This window comes from Pleurodeles waltl, chromosome 5, assembly GCF_031143425.1.
Source record: "Pleurodeles waltl isolate 20211129_DDA chromosome 5, aPleWal1.hap1.20221129, whole genome shotgun sequence".
In the NCBI taxonomy this organism is placed as follows: Eukaryota; Metazoa; Chordata; class Amphibia; order Caudata; family Salamandridae; genus Pleurodeles; species Pleurodeles waltl.
Window position 1 is genome coordinate 1738822912 of NC_090444.1, and position 22017 is coordinate 1738844928.

General features: G+C 42.8%; 1 protein-coding gene across 1 annotated transcript in view; it reads right to left on the bottom strand.

The window, feature by feature from the left end:
• LOC138297428 (cysteine-rich venom protein-like) overlaps positions 1–22017 on the bottom strand; it is a 641907-nt gene that overhangs the window by 301748 nt on the left and 318142 nt on the right. The window contains exon 4 of the mRNA XM_069236788.1: positions 20731–20821. Coding sequence (XP_069092889.1) covers positions 20731–20821 — 91 coding nt within the window. The remainder of the gene's footprint in view (positions 1–20730; positions 20822–22017) is intronic.

The window sequence follows — 22017 nt, forward strand, 5'->3', positions numbered from 1 at the left end:
AATATGTATTTCCATTAGCTATTTCAGCTGTCATAAAATAGTCTTTTAGGTTCTGTCTTGCTTGGCCTAGCTTTAGCTTTGCTACTGGGGTTTTCTGTGTAATGAAAGCTTGTGTTGCCAGATCTAATGAGATTTCTAATTGATTAAGCTTTGCCTTCTTTTGTTGAGTATGCTTCGCTTTGAAGAAGGTTACCTCATCTGTAATAAACACTTTAAAGCATCCCAAATAGAGAAGGAAGAGAACATACCAATATTTCTTCCAGCAATCTCTCTAAAGTAAGCCTCATATTATCCACCCAAGTATCATTAGCTAATATAGATTTATGAAAACACCATGTATAGCGATCCAACTATTGTATGATTAGTTCAATTGTTATTGCTGAATGTTTCGAAAAACCACTAGCCACAATCTGTGCCTTCCTGCAATGAAATAAGTGTGACATTAAGAAAAAGTCAACTTGGGAGGCTGAATTAAAATGCTTGAAAAAAGCATATATATTTTTTATTATAGGTATGATTGCTGCGCCATGGTTCTATCAAGGCCAGATCTTGAGCTACCCTTCTCAGAAACTTAATGGATTTTGATTTGTTTTGCTGTTTATTCATTCATTAAGAATACAATATGACATTCTGAAGGAGATTTAATGTGTTCCCATTATAAATAAGCCATTTGCCCCTATTGCAATACTATATATTTCTTCCTGCACTGATCTTAAATCTTTGATGGGGCATTAATAGCTTAGAAAGTGAATCACCTCGTTTTGCAGCAAGGGTTTAACCCAAATCCATCTTGCCCATGATACTTGCATCACCTCCTGTATTTTGAAAGGCAGCTCTTTTGAAATTAGTATAGACACTCCTCTAACTGTAATGTTCCAGATGGGAAAAAAGCATGGGCAACATAACCTGAGGTGGAATTGCTTTAAAGTGGGTTTCTTGAAAAAAGAAAACACTTGCTTTAGAAGCCCTTAGCCAGGCCATAATTGATATAAACATGATCCTGTTGTTGAAGCCCTTAATATTACATGAAACTATCTTCCTGGCTTTAGAGGCCATGGTTCTTCTTTTGAAGTCTCAATGTCACACTTTAGCCATGAGCATGGCTGCACCATGAAATATTTTTTGGGCGCAACCTTAACAGCTATGCCATAAAAAGGTAGATTTCAACATGCATTTTAAGACAGTGCTAACATTTCATTTGTATTGTTGATTCTTGAAGTTTTAATAAAAATGTTTTTGACTTTTTCTTTGCAAATACTATCTACCCTAGCTCAGGTAAGTCCTCCCAGAAGGCCACCCATCCCACGTCCTTGTGGAAACCCATCTGAAAAGTGCCCTCCCTTTGGACCCACCACAGCTGAGTGCCTTGGAAGTGCACTCAAATCTGCCGTCTCAAGTGTCAAAGGAGTGATATCTATAACCTTTCTGCTCCTTGTTCCTCCTACTTCAGGTCATAGCCACACAATGCATAATGGACATATTGCAGCGAGACAGGGCCTAACAGAAAATGAGAGCACTTTAAAGTAAGGAAAGCAAAGTAGTTAATCAGCAAGGACAGAGAAAGGACAGCTTATATCCTCTTGCTGCTATGATTCCTATTTCCTATCCCTATCCACAGAAACATTTATAGATTCCAGAAATGTGTTATCCTGTCTGACTGAAGAAAAAATCTGGAATCTTCCATTGAAAATTACTTTCAACTTCAGTTGTTGAACTTGCTTAGCTTGTGCACCTGCCTTCTTGGATGAGTTTATCACAGTTTTGAATTCTTTACATCTGCATGTCATCATCAAATTCATATCAGAGAAAATCATACATTAATAACTGTCTAAAGTTTGAAAGGATTTGACTTGTACTGCTTTGACAGCACACTCTTCTTCAGACGAAGGTCTCCAAAGTTGACCAGAATAGCACAGGGATATTTTGCCTTGGAAATCTGGTGGCTAGGGACTCAATGGGCAAGCATGACTGTGAGAGCTATGTCTTCTTCGATCTTTTCTGAAATGACATAAGTTTCAATCACATGCATTATGAGGTTGGTTGAACTTGCATCTTGTCTATTCTCATGACCCTGAGGGATCCCATCAAAGTGTAAATTGGATCAACAATATCTGTTTTCCATCTCTTCCAATTTACATTGCAGCTCCATTAGATCCAATTTGAATTTTCCCGGTATTTGTAATGGTCTTCCACATCTAAGAGTCTTTGCTCAGCTTGATCCTATCAAAGATAAAATTGCAACAGGCATGCATTTATTGAACTGAGCTGTTCACTGAACTCCTTGCATGTCTTATTTTGTGAAGCTTATGAATCCCGAACTGCTCCCAAGATCAGCTGCAGGTCCTGGACAATTGCAGTTGAATAAGGAATAAATGGATAGAATACTATATCCATAGGCGATGAGGTAAATTGTGCAACACCTATCAAAGGAGCCGATGTCATTAATAGAGCAGCATTCCCACCAGTTGACAATATAGGGGGTCATTACGAGCCTGGTTGTCCAAGAACCACCAGGCTTGAGGTGATGGTCAGATCGCCGTACTACAGGCAGTTTGATGGCCACATTACAACCCTGGTGGTCAGAACGTGAAGGGACCACCTTCTCTGCCAAAAATATGGTGTGCATTCCGAGGGTGCTGGGGTGCTACTGTATTGGCCTCAGCTAACTTAAGGGAACCAAGGCCAATACAGTAGCACTGTTCCCACTGGTCAGCCCGGTGGGAACATTGTAGACAGAGACATGCACGGTGTCCTGTGCTGCTGCCTTCCAAACCCTCTAATCATTGGCCCCGCATGCCCTGCTCCAGCTCAGCTCCATAAAACTCAGCCTCATGCTACATGCCTCCACACCAACCCAGAAGCAGTCTTAGTCACGGAACATGATGGGAGCTCTGCGTGGCCCAAAGAAGTTGCAAGTTATTTTCAATGTTCAAATAGCAAAATTACTTAAGGTATCACTTTTGCTTGCTCCACTACAATCTGTAGGCTTCTTTAATCTCTAAAGTTAAGAGGTAGAGTGTGGAGTCCTGTGTCCCTGTTTTCTCTTCTTTCCTATTCCCTTTTCACCACTGCTGTCTTGGATTCTCATGTTTTAGTATATGTGCTCACTGGTGGGGATGGTGAAAGTCAGAAAATAACATTGCTTCCATTAACTCTCACATATCAGATTAGTGCAAAACCTGTCAATTAGTTTTTGATCTATTGAAAGTTGTGAGGCCTGGTGTGAGGTGTGAAAACTGAGACAAATCCCACTCATATTTTTGTCCAGATGCACCAACTTGTATGCAGATGGGTCTCAGACAGAAGTAGTAAAATTGAAGTGTAGTCATCTTTTAATGGGCATATGGGCTCAATCTTCCCATACATTTTAATGTTGTTCTCAAGGCAGTACAGTTGCATTTTTATCTGCGAAGCCACAACTGCTATCTTGGTTCTCCACATATCATGTAAATAAAGATAATCAAAAAGTCATCTGAGCATTAATTAGACTACGCGATGACCCTTGCTCATTTTATCCTTCTTGGTGAGTGGAAAATGCTATCTAAAATGGGTAAATTATGCAACTTAAATCTTCTCCATAAGGGCTTCAAATGTTATCAATGATAAGGAGAAATCAATCATTAGGTCAAAACTATGTGAAATAATTTTGAGAGATATGGAATTAATGGAGTAAAACAGTCCTGTACTACTTAGGTGCCGTATTACTAAAACTTGAAAGCTCTGCAGTATAACACTTCAATTAGGTGGTGGCAAAATAGGACTAAGTCAGATGCATTAAGTATCAAAGTAAATTGTATGAAATCTGATATATAGTGCAGCTGAATTAGTCCTATTTTGCATCATAAATATTAGCCATTTTTTCAATTTTCAATTTTGATTCTGTATTTACTTATCTACTTAATGTGGAACTGATTCAGTTCGCAGCATTTGCTGTATGAAAATCCATGATGTATATTTCTGCAGACAGGTATATCATTGCAATCTTGTGTTATTGTTTAATGAATATATATAATATATCAAGCAAAGAACATAAGGATACAAAAGATACAAAACACCTGATTAAAAGCATTCTTATGTGTGTGAAGGAGGGGCCTGAAATAAAGAGATTTGGGGGCATATTTATACTGTGCTTGAGCCGGATTTTGACGCAAAACACCATATTTATACTTTGACGCCCAACCCCGCGAACGTCAATATTCCGCTGTCTGGATGTGTGAAACCGCCTTGCATTAATGACATGCAAGGTAGGCATTCCCGTCCCAAAAATAACTGAAACACACGTGCGCCATATTTATCCAACCAAGCGAAAATCCCGCACGGCTGGGAGGCGGAGGTGGAAAATGCCGCGCAGCCTGATTTGCGTAAAAAATTAACACCTGGGTCAGGGCAGGCATTAAAATGGGGCAAACACACCAGTACTTAAGGAAAACACACAGAAGCAACATCAGAGCTCAAAACGGAAGACATGGAGGTGCTATTCATCCAGCATGCACGAAGACGCAGCGCACAGGACCAACAGCAGCAGTTTTCACCACACCAACAGAGACCCCAAAGGCAACGCAGAAGGCAGGAGAGGATATTCCGGACCAGGACAACCCTTCTGGGCCTCAGGGAACATGACATCATCCAGAGGTAGAGACTAAACTGGCAAGCCATACAGCAGCTGCTTCGCAACATTGAGCCATAGTTGGCACCCAGCTTGCAGACACCCCACATCATTCCACAGAGACCAAGCTGCTAGCTGTCCTCCACATGTTGGCAAGGGCCTCTTTTCAAACAACTGGTGCCCTGGTTTCTGGGATCTCACAGCTCTCATTCTCTGGATTCCTACCCAAGGTACTGGATGCCATCAACTCCCTCACACCCCACCACATCAGATTCCCCAACACACAGCTGAAGCAGCAGGAGACCAAACAGGGGTTCTGCCAAAGCAACGGCTTCCCACACATGCTTGGTGCCATTGACTGCACACAAGTACGGATTGTGCCACCTGCTGCAACTGAGCATCTATACCACAATAGGAAACCCACACATCCATCAATGTGCAGGCCATTGTAGATCACCAGGGATTGATCACCAACATCATGGCTAAGTATCCTGGGAGTGTACATGATTCATTCATCTTCTGCCACTGTACCATCAATCAACACTTCCAGGATGGACGATATGGAAATGGTCTACTTGTTGGTAAGTACAGAAACCCAGTTACATATACACTGCACTGCAACCCTGTAGGATACACAACACATACACCACTACATTGACACTTGGCCAGGAAGACACTGAGGTTGTGACACTGCTAGTCATGTTTGATATCCTGACCCAATGGGATACACACCTATGGACAAATGACAGACGCAAACAACAACAGATGCCACTCCAGAGCCACAAGGGACCAATTTAAAACCACACAGTGACAATGACACGGCCTTAACTGGCAGTACAACTTGGAAGATGAATCTTTCAATATCACATCAATAACACTCAATCACACAGCCTTCCAAGCAATACGTACTGTGTAAGGGGTGTGTAATGTATTTCGCTGCAGGTCAAACACCATGAGACACATAACATGATGATGGTGACTCTAATGAAGGTGATATGGAATCATTGAGGCAGTCCCAACATCTCACATCACTCCTGGGGTGACATTGCCCGCTACCAGTAAGCAAGTGGACTGTGCTAAGAACACATATTGATGTGACATTATTGCAAAGTGCACATTGCTACGCATAAGGATTGAGACAATTACGCATATACACAACAGATGTCCAGGCATATGGACCTTCTGACAATTAAACCTTCACCCCCACAACCAAGTTAGCCAGCTTACCTGGAGCTGGTTCAGTAGTGTAGGTACACATTTGCACACTACTCAACTCAGTGAGGGCACAAAAATAGGTTTGCATAGAACGTGTCACACATGGGTTATTGTTGCATTGTCAATTGTCAACACTTCAGTGCTGCCAAATTATGGAGATGTGTTGTACATTGTCAACTAGCCAAATCAAAGGCCCTCACTGTTGTTTTTCACATGCTATTACATATGTTGAATTGGATGGGATCTTCAGGCCACATAGTGCAACCGTGTTACCACCACTGTGGAATCGATTCTGTGAGTGGAAGCATCATGTCACCCCCAGTGAAGACATATGGATACTTCTTTCACATGACATAATGCATGGAAGTACACAATGTACTGCAAGTGTACAAAAATACCGCTGATATCCGGTTAATCAGCCAAATACCAGTTTAGATAATTAAACAACCCAATGCTGATAGTACATCCTAGAAGCCTAGGATTCCACACAATAACACAAACACAGATGAGTCACAGACAACACAAGAATAAATTGCCATGCAAAGTGGTAATCATGGTGCAAGCTAAATCCAATTTTTTTCTTTCAGCTGATCAGGGGTATGGGATCCAGCCATGGATCATGACCTCATTTGCCAACCCAAGCACAGCATCAGAGCGTGCCTACTATAATGAGGCACATTGGAGGACACGCACCATAGTAGAGAGGACTTTTGGCATCCTGAAGTCACGATTCAGGTGCCTCGACATCACCGGAGGCAGCCTCTTATATTCACCTGAAATGGTCTGCAAGATCATTTTGACCTGTGCCATCCTGCACAACATATGTGTAAGGAGGAACATTCCCCTCTATGAACCAGAGCCACAAATGCCTGAAGAGGAGGAAGAGGAGAATGTTGTCCTTCAACATGAGAGGGACCATCCAAACACTGCAGCAGGATTGCGTCAGAGACAACATATTGTACAAAACTTCTTTTAAGTCTAGTCACCATCACCACTATCTTACCATATGTCATCAAACACCTCACTTCATTACTAAATCATGGTCTAGGTAGTTATTTATGTATCACCTGATCCCTTGGAATCAAAATCAGAGTTTGGCCTCATGGAGCATTGCAGATATACAGATTAGGATACTGAAAAAGCCACATCACATTTAATGGGTATGAATGTACACCCAACTTCACACACAACGTAAATGACATATATCCTGTCCACTTCACATTTGAAGGGCAATATCAGAGTAGCACAGCTATGGCACACATCCATTTTGGCAACATGTTTCATTGCAGCATATGGAACACAACTAAGACACCATCAATCATAAGTTAAAAAAACTGATTCATACATGAGGCAGTGGATGTGCCATTGCATTTATAACAGGAATGTATGACCAGACCCTTGACAGCAGTAAGTGTGACATCAGCCTTCGCTGCAAGGAGCATGTGTGACAAGGAGTCCATGTAAGCTGCAAATGGATAGCACAAGTGCCCCAGGTATGACAAGCATTGCTCACAAGACTTGCCCTGCGCATGCCATTCCAGGTTATAAGTCCTGCCGCAAGCATGTTTTCAGTCTCTCCCCACCTTTCTCTAGGGGGCCCTGTAACTGGACTATTTGTACCCGGATAACCCTTCATCTACACACACCCAGACTCACATTCTGACTTCAGTGTTCTTCCCTCTTTAATATGGCATGCCATAGTCATAGTTCATCTGTCTGCATGGACTTCAGGTCCAATAATGCACTGCCTGGTAGTCGGTAGGACCTGTAATCACCTGTCCATTGCTTCCCAAGTGAAAGGTACTGTTGGCCCTTTGAACTTGATTCTCACCTACAGGACTTGTGAGAGACTGAAGCTGCACACACCTGTGAGCACTTCCATGCAGACCAGCCATTTGAACCGGCACTGCCATAGCTGCTGCCTGGAACGGCTTAGAAGCTGCCATTTTATGTATATCCTTGTTGTGCATTGCCGTATAAATCACAGGCCTTGGGTTATTGTGTAACGTTGCAGCCCACAGCACAAATATTTTTTTTATTTTCCAGAGTGTTGTTCCAGCTTTTCCCAGTCAGAGTCTGCTCACTGTGCATTTGCCTTGTTCATGTCAGTTCCTGACAGAGCCTGCATCCTGTTAGCCTGATTGGTTCCTGTCTTTGTGTTACTATAGAGGTTCCCTGTGGCTACATTTGTCTCATAGTTGCTTTTCATGACCTCTCTCTCCTCCTGGGGTATTGTGTATGGTAGGTCTACGATGAATCCTCAAATAGATTGTATAGAGTAATCAGTTTACTTATCGTATTATGGTCTGGGACATGTATTCAAATAGCCTAATCCCGGCCCTAGCCCTTGTCTGGGTTTCATGTATGCATGAGTGACAAACAGTGACAGTGCACTATGGCTGCATGCATGGATTGGGTATGGTGTCTTCCGCACAACAAACAATGTTCGGTAATGTGCATGAAAGGACAAAACATGTTTGTGCCCTGACGGTCCACACACAGATTCACATTGGCTGCAACCCAATGATGGTGCTTGTGTGGTGACTAGCTGTGAGATTAATCAGCACAGAGGCACTGATGTTCCCTGTTGCAGTGGGAATTTTAGAGGCCACCTGTGTACGACTGTTGTGATGAAGCCTGCCGGTTTCTATTAACTGATCCATTAGGTTTGTCACCACACCAAGGGTGCCCTGTTTTCAACCTCATAAAATGTCTGCAGTGCCATAGCTGGACTATCCCCATGTGTGTTGTCAATTCCTCTTTGGCTTCGGTCAATTCTGCTTTGAAGGATAATCTGTTAATGCAGGGAATTGCTCCACAGACTCATGACTAGACCTGCATGTAACTGTGACTACATGGAGGCCAATAATGACACAGGGTACACATGGCCACACACTTGAACTGGACACCTGTGTGCAATTAACCACTGGAAATATGTGATCACACGCAGCTTGGTCTGCTGCCACAAGAGAAACATAGGTCATTTATTTGACTCAAACAGTGGAGTGACATTACATTTTTGGATTGTTTTTGGGACTCTGTGTCACAAACACTGTACCTACATAGCATTTTCCAATGCCTGACTCATGGGTAGTATACAAACAAGTGACCAGGAAGTGGTATCCAACATTCCAGTACATGTGATGGCTTACTCTTGTAACATTGCTGTTATCAACCATCCTCTATCTATCCTGTGCATAATTTCTCATGGGAGATATTTTGTCCCAAAAGTCAGGGAAGTTCACACAGCATAAGATGCTACGTGTATGACAAACACATATCCTGACTCATTTCCGCACTGAATAGCATCTGATGGTTATCCACATTTACAACACATGCATACAAGCACATTAATGAAAGCATGTCTTGTGACATTCACACAGAGGCCCAACAACAATTGAAATAGCAAATTCACAGGCATAAACACACAGCCCATGAGTGAATGTATTAAGTTGCGTAGCCTTGTTATCCTCTATTGACGCACCACCTGGTCAAACTAGGTAATACCAATTTTTATTCAAAATGTTTGGATAGCTGTTGTGTCAGTTAAGATTGCTCATCCAGTACAACAACATGAGTATTATGGTCCGCAGTAGTGTGGTCTGCCACATGTGCCCAAACACTGGAACACACAATGCATGTCACAGACATCTTATCTGTGTACAGTTACAGCTTTCCTGTACGTTAAAAATGAGAGAAATGACACAAACACAGTAAAAGACAGATATTTTGATGCAAACGTGTAAAAAAAGACGCACATGCGTCAAAATTTGCAGCATATGCGTTGAAAAATGGCGCTCACAGCTATTATACATCAATTGGGCCAGAGCAGTAATTCCTACACTGTACCCCATGAAATTGGTTATCAATGAAAAATATATGGAACTATGAATACGGGGGAATTTTAAAGCATTTGCATCAAAAGAAATTTTACACAGAGCCCGTAAGTGTCATAAAATGTTCACGCATCATGATAAAAACGCACCGCATTTGAGATAGGAAATGATGTAATAGGTTATCATGTTTACAGAAATGGTACAGTCGGTGTACTTTCACTTTCACTTTGCAGTCTGTGATTTTTCTAAACTGTGTGGCTGTGCTGAGAGTTTTGTCTGTCAAAATTGCGCTTTTGTCTCCTGTGTGGCATCCTCTTTGTCATCTGTTGTTTTAGTAATTGTCTCAGTTGTTCAGTGTAAGTGTGTTTTTGTCATATTTGGTGTCTAATTTTGTCTTTGTACTGTTGAGAGTGTGTAGTGGATATTGTCAGTTTGGGGATTATTGGGCTGTTTGTGGGTTACTTAACTTTCATTTTCCTCCCTCCTTTCCCTGTATTTTCCTCTGTACTCTTTCCTATAACTATTTTTTCGGTCATGTTGGGTAGGCCACATCTGGGGAGAATGGGTGAGGAGGAGCTGGGGGCATTCATTTGGCTGGTGTGCCACTTCCTCCCCCTGATGATTGAGGCTGGTGACAGGGTGATACAGGGAGAGGCGAGGAGGCTCAGGTGGTCCAAGGTGCTGTACCATTTGAGGAGAATTTTTAACACACCGCGCAACAACCACCAACTCAAGCATCGTTGGGCTGATCTTGTTGCCAGAAAGCAAGACCTGCTGGAGCACCTGGGTGTGGTGATTGGTGGCCCTGTTTGTGAGTACAATTCAGAGTAATGTGTACATTTAAATGCTCTCTAGTGACAGTAGCAGATTTGTTCATATGCTGCATGCAATGTTTTTGGACATGTGAAATGCAAGTTAAATATACAGTGGCCCTGATTTATACAATATTTGCTACACATTAGCGTCATTTGTTGACTCAACAGCTGCACAAACTTACAAAGCACAACTTGATCTCGTAAATTAGTGCTGCTTTGATGTCAATAGATGATGGTAATGTGGCTCAAACATATTTTTCATTCATGGTCTGTGAGTGAACCAGAAAATAGATGTATTTCACAAGCTAAAGCAAGGAATTAATGTGGTCCCCAATTATTCGGAATACATGTCTGAACTGTATTCCTGGCCATATGTACAACGTTCTTCCTAACCTCAGGCAATTAAATTAGAAATGGATGTCAAAGTAATGCACACTGGTTCATATCTAAATGTTTAGTGCTACTTTCCATAGCTGAAGCATAAAACATGAAGCAAATGCTACAAATTGAGGAATAAAAAATATATCTGGCCCTCTGTCCATTGTTCTTGTGTTTTAATTTGCCTTGGGCACAATAGCTGGAACAGAGCTGATGCATTTGCCATCTGTGTCACTTTATAGCCATGCAATTCTCATCAGATATTGGGTCATCATGGGATGCCTGAAGTTGGTGATTGCATGGTCACAATGTGTTACTTGCATGATGTTGTGCAAGGGGCCCCTGACCGAGTCCATCATACATATTAAATGCCCAAATACTTTGATACCTTACGTTTGGTACACCCCTGCTGATCTAGTGCAGCAAATGTACAATTGCTAACTTCCCAGTATGAAGGCTATCACAGACATGGGTGTATGCTAAGATCAGAAGACCAACATCTCTGTGACTGCTGCCATTCCCAAGGTGCATACAAATTGAAACCTACATCATCACGATTGCCACAGTAGGACTTTTGCTAAACCATATTTCAATAATGGGACAGTGTCAGTTTGTTGTATACCCGCAGATCACCCAACTTGGCTAATGTAAGATGATGAATGTGGCTAACTGTGAATTCCAGTACCCGATATGGGTACACAGGGCAATGGGTGACACATTTCAGCAGGTGCAATGACTACACCTGTGCCCATGCATTCTGTCATGGATGACCAAATTAGACACTGTCAGCACATATTTATTTGTTGTATTAATTTAGATAAATGGCCAATCCATGTTTAGCGTCAGATTGTCATCAAGTAACACACAGGATCCCTGCCATTATGGTGTCATAGGGCCATATCTGGCTCAGGGTACACTGTCAATGTAGCATATGTAACCTACAGACAACACAGGCCCACATGTAATGGACCATAGAAAGCATAATAATTCATGAGCTAAACTCAGCCCACATGAGCATCACACAGTAACTGATTGTCCCTTGATGCACAAGCCACAATACCTGAATGACTGGTATTGCAGTGCACCAGGAACGTGGCTTTGCCTGTCTCTCATAACAAAAAATGAATAAATGGAGTACACTCTATAAATGAATCTTCAATCAATTGAGGAATCATGTTTGTCACCACATGATTGTTAGGGCCACTGCATGTGTGCATATGTGTGTGTATCACTCACTGGAGTGACAGGGTCAATACATGTTTGCAGTGGTATGTCTGTTGGAGTGTTATCATGCCTGAGGGGCTGGCCTATCAGATATAATGTCACACACAGTAATTGTTTCTTCAAAGTGTTGTGCAGTGCACAGACATTGAACACATTTCACCCTTCCACGCTTTACAGGTGGACCTGCCCCCTACACAATTGGAGAAGTGGCTTGATTTGCGGATCCAGACATATCCAGTAAGTGTTGACATTTCATTTCTGTGTTGTGTTTGCAGCTGTTGTGTGATTGACTCCTGTGTTTTGGACACATAGCAAGGTCTGATGTGCTGGCACATGATCTGATATGTGACTTGACTGGAGTTTGACTTTTTTTTTCTCCTTATGTGAGTTGGACAATCAGTGGCGTAGAGTCATCATTTGGGATTGTAGTGCAGCGCTGTAGGCATGGCCATGTGAATAGGGTGACAATTGTAGTTACATTTCTTGTAATAAAAAATTTGGAGGTAGCCATTTTCATGATTTAGTCAACAAGTCATACCCTGAATCACAGAGAGCAGGGATGCCGAAGTATTACCCACAGACTTAAGCCTCCCTGTTAACTAATGAACATGTAGGACTGTATGTTGGACTTCCTAGCAGCATCTTGCTCCACATGTTCTGCTACATTTATGTAGCACTACAGTACAATGTCATAGGTGTGCATGCAGCTCAAGCCCAGATGGGAGCTTGCATCTATGTGCTTGTTGTAGGACAGGTATTGGTGATATCAAATGATGTTGACAATTGTCTGCATTTAGGAACATAAATGTGTATGTGATTGTACAATGTTTGTGTCTATCCTAGTTGGACACCCTCCTTACCTGTGGTGGACCTGACTAAACCCATAGGCAGCTGTCCAAAGCTTCCTGGCTGTCCTTGATGTTTGAAAGTATATGTTGCATGTCCGTCCCCCCCGAGGCACAGGCTTAGGGTTATGAAATATGTGTACCTAGGTGTGAGAATCCAAGTGTTTTACACTGACATGTGATTCAGAAATTCATTTGTTCCAACCTAGGATACCCATTCATGATTAGCAACTGCATAATATCCTGGCAATTCCATTTACAAATCACAGATCTTGTGGCCCTTGATTGTCATCCAGAAGATAGTCATTAGTTAGCCTGTCACATATGGAGGACTTGCAGCATTTGTTGTGTGACTAATGGCAGAACAATGATGCTTAGATCATTTAAGTAGGTACACATCTTTTTGAGCATTGCTGTGCTGTTAGATAGGACATGTGTAGGCTGTGTTGGCATGTACTTCCTCAGGGACAATCTGTGATCTGTACTGTGATTTGGCCTGTTTAAGCTAATTTTGAGGAATTTTTTGGATATCATCAGTAGCTGTATCACACAATGATGTAACTAATGTTTGGCTTCATATTTTTTAACAGCAGCCAATATGGATGCCAATCAGATCCGCGAATTCCTGAGGAGGGCGATGCACTACCACCACATTCTGGATGTTGAGTCTGAGTTCCGCCACATATAGCCATGAGAGAGCCACAGGGGTCTGGAGGGCATTTGCCCAAGGGGGCCCATCCCTGTCCACAACAGTCGCCACCACCAGCACCACCACTCTGACCCAAGTCGCATCAAGGATGACAGCCACCACTGCAGGTCCCTCAACATCATCCACTCCTCGACCACTGACAGCAGCCCCTGCATCTCCTCCTCCAAGAATGGCACCAGCAGCAGCACAACCCTCCACAACCGGCACACAGACCACCCCTGCTGCAGTCATTGACAATGTTGAATTTAGGAACATGCAACGTGACATCCAACGGATGTTGCGCAGAATGGACAGGCTGCAGCAGGGTGTCCCAGATTAACAGGAGAGTGCTTGGGATAAAAAAGATCCTGTGAAGGGCAAACTTATAACTGTTGGACCCACAGGCATTATTCCCTCCCCTCCCTCCTCTTTCCTGGTTCTTACATTTATCGGGTTTAGGGAGCTTAGTGTCAGGTTAGAATAGGCTGTTAGTTTAGTTAGTATAAGTGGGTTGGGGGTGGAGGGTATGATATTTTTACATGTGTTTTTTTTGTGGGTGGGGCATGATGTTGGGGTTTTTGTGTATTAAAAAATAAAGAAATGCAAAAAAATATACAAAACAAATTACAAAAAAAATATATAATTGTTTAGGATAAGATAGTACGTGTTTTAGGTTAGTATATGTTGTCCTCCATGTGTCCCGCTATATAAGGTTGGTGGGAGGTTGATGTTTAGAGTGTTTAGTTAAATGTGATAAGTAAGTTTAGCTTAGGGCAGTTAGGGCCAGTTGTGGGTAATGTGTAGTTAAGATAGATTAGGTTAGTTAAGGTGTTTCCCCTAGTTTTATTATCCTTTTTTACAGTTAAATAAATATTTAGTTACTCCTTTACAGTATGTGTCATCTGCTTGGGGATCAGGGCCTCGGCATGGGTGAACAGTGTCAATTTAGTATTTGCATTTGTGTTCCAACCTGCATCCAAACCCCAATTGAGCTGTCACATTGGCAGCTACACCTAAGCACATCTCTATGCATCTGCCATCCATTGCACCCACCACTCAAGGTTACTATGGTTGTCATGCTTTGAGACCACATTTTGTCTCTGGGACACTGTGGTACGTCTGCCTGCAGCCTGACATTCATGTGAACCCTGATAAGGTGACTGATAGTATAATCTTATGCAGTATAATATTCATAACTCACACCTATCATTTCTTACATTGTACTTTCAGGTTACTTATTTGTCCGTACACTCGTACACATCCATTCCTGCTGTATGGTGTGTGTGTGATGAAATTTAGAGTCAAATGTCACATAACTAATCTTTGTCTAGAAGAAACATTTGAAGAGATTGATTTTCTGCTTAGACATCCCTTTAAGCAGACTTATTCTGTCCAACACAGCATTATACTGTAATTTTTCTATTTACTTCAGAATTAGCCCTCAGGAAGGACAGATAATGGCACAATCCAGACTCCAGTGCATAGTTATCAGCCCACAATCTTTCAAGGTAGTTGTATTGTCATTCTATGGCCATTAACATGAGGCAAACATCACTAATCTCCCTCACGGTTGATGTGTCACATTACACAGAGACAAAGTGGTTGTGTAAGTGCTATTTATTTTAAAGTGATGTAGTGCAATATTTACATAGTCCAGGATTGTGAGTCCATTAGTGTGACACCTTCTATTGTGATACTACACAAGTGCAAAAGGACATGTCATTGGACATGCTGGGGTGAAGTGTCATACAGTGTAGAGGAACATGAATTGCCAATGAGGTAGTGAGAGACAATCACAGAACATAGGGCCTCATTCCGACCCTGCCGGTCATGGACAGCCAGGGCCGGGGACGGAGGAAGCACCGCCAACAGGCTGGCCGTGCATCAGGGGCAATTCTGACCGCGGCGGTAAAGCCGCGGTCAGAAAAGGGAAACCAGCGGTTTCCCGCCGGTTTTCCCCTGCCCCAGGGAATCCTCCACGGCGGCGCTGCAAGCAGCGCTGCCATGGGGATTCCGACCCCCTTCCCGCCAGCCTGTTCCTGGCGGTTTACACCGACAGGAAGAGGCTGGCGGGAACGGGTGTCGTGGGGCCCCTGGGGGCCCGTGCAGTGCCCATGCCACTGTGATGGCTGCTACTTCTGTGCTCCTCCTTGTGATTGAAGGTGGGGTCTGGAGGGTTCCAAGGACATCTTGGAGGGTCTGCTGGCTGATGTTTGTCAGCTCGTCATCCATGTCATCAGGGAAGTCCAGGACAGACATATCCCCAGGAGAGTATAAATTAAATAGGTACACTGTTCCAAAAAATATATATTAGAGAGTGATAAGAATGCAGGGTCGGGATCAGTCAGAGATATCAATGATATCAGGAGAGCCCTCAAACACCCATTAGGGTGCCAAGTTTCATCACTGGGATATCTCCTCGTCAGACTGGTGCTGCAATGTCTGGCGGACCACCCCGACAACTGGGATGGTACTGAACCGAAGGCAATTTGCCAGGTTAGGGTCTGAAATGAATACTGACTGTGAACGCAAAAGAATGTGAATAAGTGTAGGAGAGAATGAGAAGGTTAGAATTAGCTCTGAGCCTTAAACATCACTTTAATGAATCAGAGAAAAGGTTCAGGCCAAGGTTAAAATTCATACTGCGTGCCTGCGGAAATAATGTTCCGCTACACTCTACAGAGGAAAAAAGGTAGTGTACCTAATCCTGTTGAAATATGGTCAACATTTTTCCCGTCTTGATGGTCAACAAATGATCCCATGACTCTTCATCAGGACCCAGATTACTACTTCTCCTATCCAAAAGTGCAAAAAAAGTGCTAAAATGTCACTTACAGAATGAAGAGAAGTTGTCAACGTCAGTTGGTCAATCAGTCTCCCATCCCATAGTTGAGAATGAGCTTCCTAGGAACGCGCTAGCCTCAACCAAAGGAGAATTATTTTTCTATCCCCCAGTCGAGCAGGAGACCTGCCCTCTGTTGCGCACCTGAAGCTCCCCAGGAGAGCCATCATCTTCTGCAATGAGATATTGTACAATTAGTGTGTCTGTGTTGTGGCATTTGTGATGTGACGTGCCTGACTTCCTATTAGTTGCACAGTGTGATCTTGGTTCCTGTTCATTGTTCCTGTCATTAAGATTAGCATTCTCCCAGGCCTATGCCCCACCTGCATGTCACATGTAGTGTGGGCAGTTTGGGGAATTGTCTGAGTCACATCCTCTAGGTGTAGGTTCTGCCCAAATTGTATGTTGCCACTTTATTGTACAACTCAACCATCCGTCTACTTCCATTCTCATGTTGTGGCCTTGCGCTGGCTGTGGTTGTTCTGATGGCACTTGCACCACACTTAACAATCTGGAACTGACTCAGTCTCTGATATTTAACATCACGCTATATGTTGCTGAGACCTACCATATACTATGTATAGCATTGGCATGGCACAGTACAGGTGTCAGCATTGGTAGTGTGTAATGTTGATGTTGGGGAATATGTGCTACATTGGATTGCACTGATGGTCCTAGCAGTGTTCCTTTTCCTCTTCTGGCTGTGCAGGTGTGTTTCACTAGCCGGAAACATATGTCTTCCCCCTCAATGCTGTTGTCTTAGCAGTGTGACAGTTGGGATGTTGCATGGTGGTATTGCAGCTATTGTGACCTAGGCACAGGGTAGACCCTGACATGTGCAGCATGGGTATGACATTACTGCTGTGTACCTCATAATGTTTATGACAATGCCTGATGTTTGTAGCGACTATGGACATTAGCCTTTTACAGGATTAGCGCATTTTTATTGATTACAGGGAATTGATAACGTTGTCATCCTGAACCCTCTAATTTGGGTGTGTTTGATCCATGGGCACGTAGCTGCCATTAGCTACTTGACCTGCACACACAGCAGAGGTTGTAGTAGCAGCTGTTGTCAATGTTAAATTCCACTTGCGGATATGGCCTGAGACTGTTAATTAAGCCCTAGTTCATGTAGCGACAATACCAGCTGTCGTGTGACAGCATGCCAGTTTTACGTTGTACCCTACCCTCCTGGACTGGCTTTGCTTTTCCAACATCCTTGGCATGGCAGCATACCCCAATGCAAAGGTTGTTGGTGTAGTGTTGTGCTGTGCCCCAGGTTTGACCTGCACAGCCCAGGCCCCCGTGCCTTGTCCCTTTGCCCTTTACACTCCCTGATTATCATGTCTTACATGCATTGTGTAGTAGGTATGTTCCCTCCCTGCTTGCAGTTAACAATTAGGCATTTTAGTTCCCCATGCCACTTACCCTGCATCTGTGTTGTATCCTGGTAGTCTGCACTGTCCTGTCCTTGAATCCCTGTGATGATCTCCTCTCGGATGACGGCTGCCACCATCTCCTCCATGTGGTCCAGGGCCTCCTGCAGTGCTTGACTCCCACCTCCAGTCTGCAGTGCTGCCTTCCTGTTCCTTGCCATCTTTTCCTTGGTCCTGAGCTTGCAGTCATGCCAGCACTTCTTGCACTCGATGACTGTTCTCCGTACTTCTGCCACACTGTTGATCTTATTGACAATTTGTTGCCAAATTGCCTCTCTCCTCCCAATTGCCAATTTAGAGGTGACAAAAAGTTGGTGCTCGTGTTCCGTCAGCTCTTTCACCAGTATTTCCCGCTCCTCTGCACTGAACCAACACTTCCTTTTCTTCTTCTCCCTCACCTGGGTCTTGTGTGGGTCCTCCTGGCTAGTTCCTGGTTGGTTGTCATCTTCCTGGGGTCTCTCATAGCTTCTGGGATCTATTTTGGCTCTCCTTTGCACATTTTGCTGTGTTTGCACCGCTTTTTGATGCAATTGTGGCAAAAAAAGGCACGTATCCAGTTTGTGACGTTGTAACCCGGATAAAAGTCATTTTCGCCAAGTTAACATAATTTTTCTTTACGATGTGGCACATTGGTTTGAGTAAAAAAAAAAGACTCTAACCAGTGGTTTGCACCGGTGAGCGTCACAGTATAAATATGACGCCCGAGCGGCGCTAAGAAATGGCATTAGCCAACGTTAAACGTTTTGACGCAAAAGTGCATAGGCACAGTTTTGCGTCAAAAAGTATAAATATGGCCCTTGGTTCATGTAGTTTCCTGTGCACCTAGATTTAACTAACGTATGCAAAAAAAAAATCTACATGTGCAATTTAGAGAGTCACATGTGCAATTTAGAGAGTCTCAATTCATAGTTTCAAAACCAGCAGTTAATTTCACTTAGAAATGGATATAAGTACTGTGCACCATGGGCAGTATGACAAAGTATCCTCAGCACCAGGGTTAAAGTGGGTCAGACATTTGAGAAACACAAGGATGAGTCTATTGGAAAATCCCAAAGCCGGAACTGTATATATTCACATAACTTAAAAATGATGTATTTTACCCCAATTCTACACATACAGCAAAGTTCATAAAGGAAGTAGCTAATCTCACAGATTTCAGTTGCGGCTCGCGTGACCCAGAATGGCAGCGTGGCGTGCAGGGGAGGGAGGGGGGACTTAATAGGAGGAGGGTGGGTTGTATTAAAATAAAAAATAATAAAAAAAAACACTTACCTCCTCCGCAGCGCGCCGCTCCATCTTCTCCTCCCATCAATGCTGCAGGCACAGGCTCTCAGCATGTCCTGCACAAATCCTGACGCTGTTCAAAGCAACATCAGGATTGGCTGGGAGCGCCCAGCCAGGACACTCCCAGACAGACTGGAAGCATGCGCAGGCTCTCTCCAGCTGGAGAGAGCCCTGTGCGCATTTGTGTTTGGCCAGCCCGAGACTGCTGGGCAAACACACATGCGCTACGAGAGGGAGTGCTGAGCAGTCCCCCTCACTGCTCGTCACCCCCGGGGCTCCGCCTCCTTTCCCCCAAAACAATAATAAACTAAGTTTATTAACATTTTTGGGGAAAAGGTTTGCAGCTGCCGCTGTTGGTGGGGGTGTGAATCTCCTCTGCCCTTAAGGAGGAGCCACCCCTGACAGATTTACATCTATGTGCAAGAGTATCTTTACTCATTACTGAGGTTCACAACATTTACTGGAGTACACAAGGAAATATGTGCCAGGTGCAACTTTCTGTGCATATTCCTGCGAAAATCTTTTGAATTTCCCAGCAGGATCCCATTTTCACTGTGTAGAATTCTCACAGTGAAGGATTTCAAAAAAGGGGGAAATATTCCCCTTCAATTGCTCTTTTTTTTCTTCATATGGAAAATAGATTTCCACAGGAGAAGGACCTTCCCCGAAACTCTCAAAAATATGAGGACAATCCATTCCTCTTCCCACCAGGGAACAGTAGTCAAGCCCAAGTAGCCATGATTGTGAATGTTGTCAAACATATAGGGCTAACCACACATTGTAACACCATGTTTTCCACCCCTTGATTAACATTTACAGTCAGCAAACTCTGAACTCATCTCAGAGAGCTCACACACGTAAATGGGTTTTATGTCTGCAAGGAGCCACACTGTGAATACCTGGCAATCGTCAGTGAGGGAAATGTGGTCATAAACAAAGGTTTACAACAAAAACTACCTTTGTTGAATAGGGCACACCGATTAACTTAAATATATGTACTCATGGTGGAAATGTTTAACACACAGCCATACTACATGAGACTGTGAAGGAAGGCATATCTCCATAAGGAAGCATCCAGACAGAAAAAAAAAAAAAAAACGTTAAATATGCTGGTGTACATTTCCACTTCACTTACACAGCCTGCAGCCAACAGGTTAGTTAGGGCTGTGGAGGAAGATCACACATGTAAATTAACAAATTGTATAAATTAACATGAGTTTTTCTTATGGTTTTTGTTATTATCAAAATGGTAATAAGTATTAATCTATGAGATGTCATTTTCCAACTTATTACATATATTACAGGTACCCATGTAATTAAAGACTTGTGTCACAGTGCTTTCTGCATGAACCTTAACAGTCACATGAACATGGGTGTGGATTCTCAAAGGCATATAGGAATATGTAATGACTACTCCTGTAGTCCTAGTTGCCAAACTCAAAAATGTTTCCAGTCACTTTTTTTCGTTAATGATTCACTAAATCAGCCAGTTATTTTTCAAGAAGAATACATTAATATGTATGTTTTATTACTCTAATTCTGATACTTGAATACTTACTACTTATTGCCCTTTCGGAAGGAGTACTGTGCTCAAATGCACATTTCTTGGTCCATTTTATAGCATTTACTGTAGCTTCTTTGTTCCACTCCTAAGTAAGAAGAAACATTTCATTCTTGTAAAATCATTTGGAACATTAAGATTAGTTATTAAAAAGAGGTTTCTTGTTCTAAAGGTATGTGTAGTAAAGTAGCATTTCTGATTCAGCATAAAATAGCATCACAAAAAAAATGGCAAAGATTTCCGTGTAAACATACCCCTGCCGGATCCCAAAACATTTTTGGCAGGCACCATTTCATGCCCTTGATAAGTTAAGGCGGTGATTGATGCAAAGACCTTTTACCACCGTGTTCTGAAAACAGGATTCTGCCCATGATAATGTGTACATTTGTGAATATTTTTTGTGTGGCTTGTGATGCGCCTGCTATGTTTTAGTTTGCTGTTATGTCACTTTGTGTTTGTTATTCTGTTATGTTCTGTTGTTTACTTCTGAGATGTCAAGAAAGGATGCTACATTTCCAGCTAAAGGAGCACATGTTGTCACAGTTCCTGTGACAAGCAACCATTTACGACAGTCTAGAGTGGTAAAGCAGTGCTCTTCCAGCTCTTTAACTCATTAAGACAACAGGTAGTCCAAAGCTGTGCAAGAAACTATGGGCCCAATTTAATACTTGGTGGACCAGTGCACAAGTTGCGGATAAACGGGGGTAGGTCGCATCCACCCAGTATTTTCACATTGTAGGCTCCTCCCACCCTGCCAAGAAGTGGGGCCCCACTGAAGTATGCTGAATATATCCTAGTGTAATTTTTCAGACACCCGGACATGCTCAGCAGTGCCTGCACATTGTTTGCTTTCCATTCCCAGCAGCATGGTGCAAGTAGGGAGGTGCATCTTTTATTTTCACCTCCAGCTGGGCCAAAGATAAAGGCCAAATTTCCAATATGATCCTGGCTGGGCAAGGTAAGGAGCCTCACAATTAGATGCAATTGCAATGGCAGGAAAACAAAGGTACACATCTTATTGTCACTTCACAGGTACTTAAGAGAGGCATAGTTTTGACTTTGATTAGTCTTTGTATATAGGAGATATGCATGCACTGTAAGAATCTCAGCCGTGCTGGTCTGTCCCAGTATTTTTACAAATAACAATTTAAATACCACTATTTAATTTATTTTTCAGTGCTACTCATCCTAATGCAAGGTGTCAAAGCTCTTTACATAACATGCATTATACATTGACAATAAATCATGTAAGTGTGTAAATCAATGTACAACATGTGTTACAAA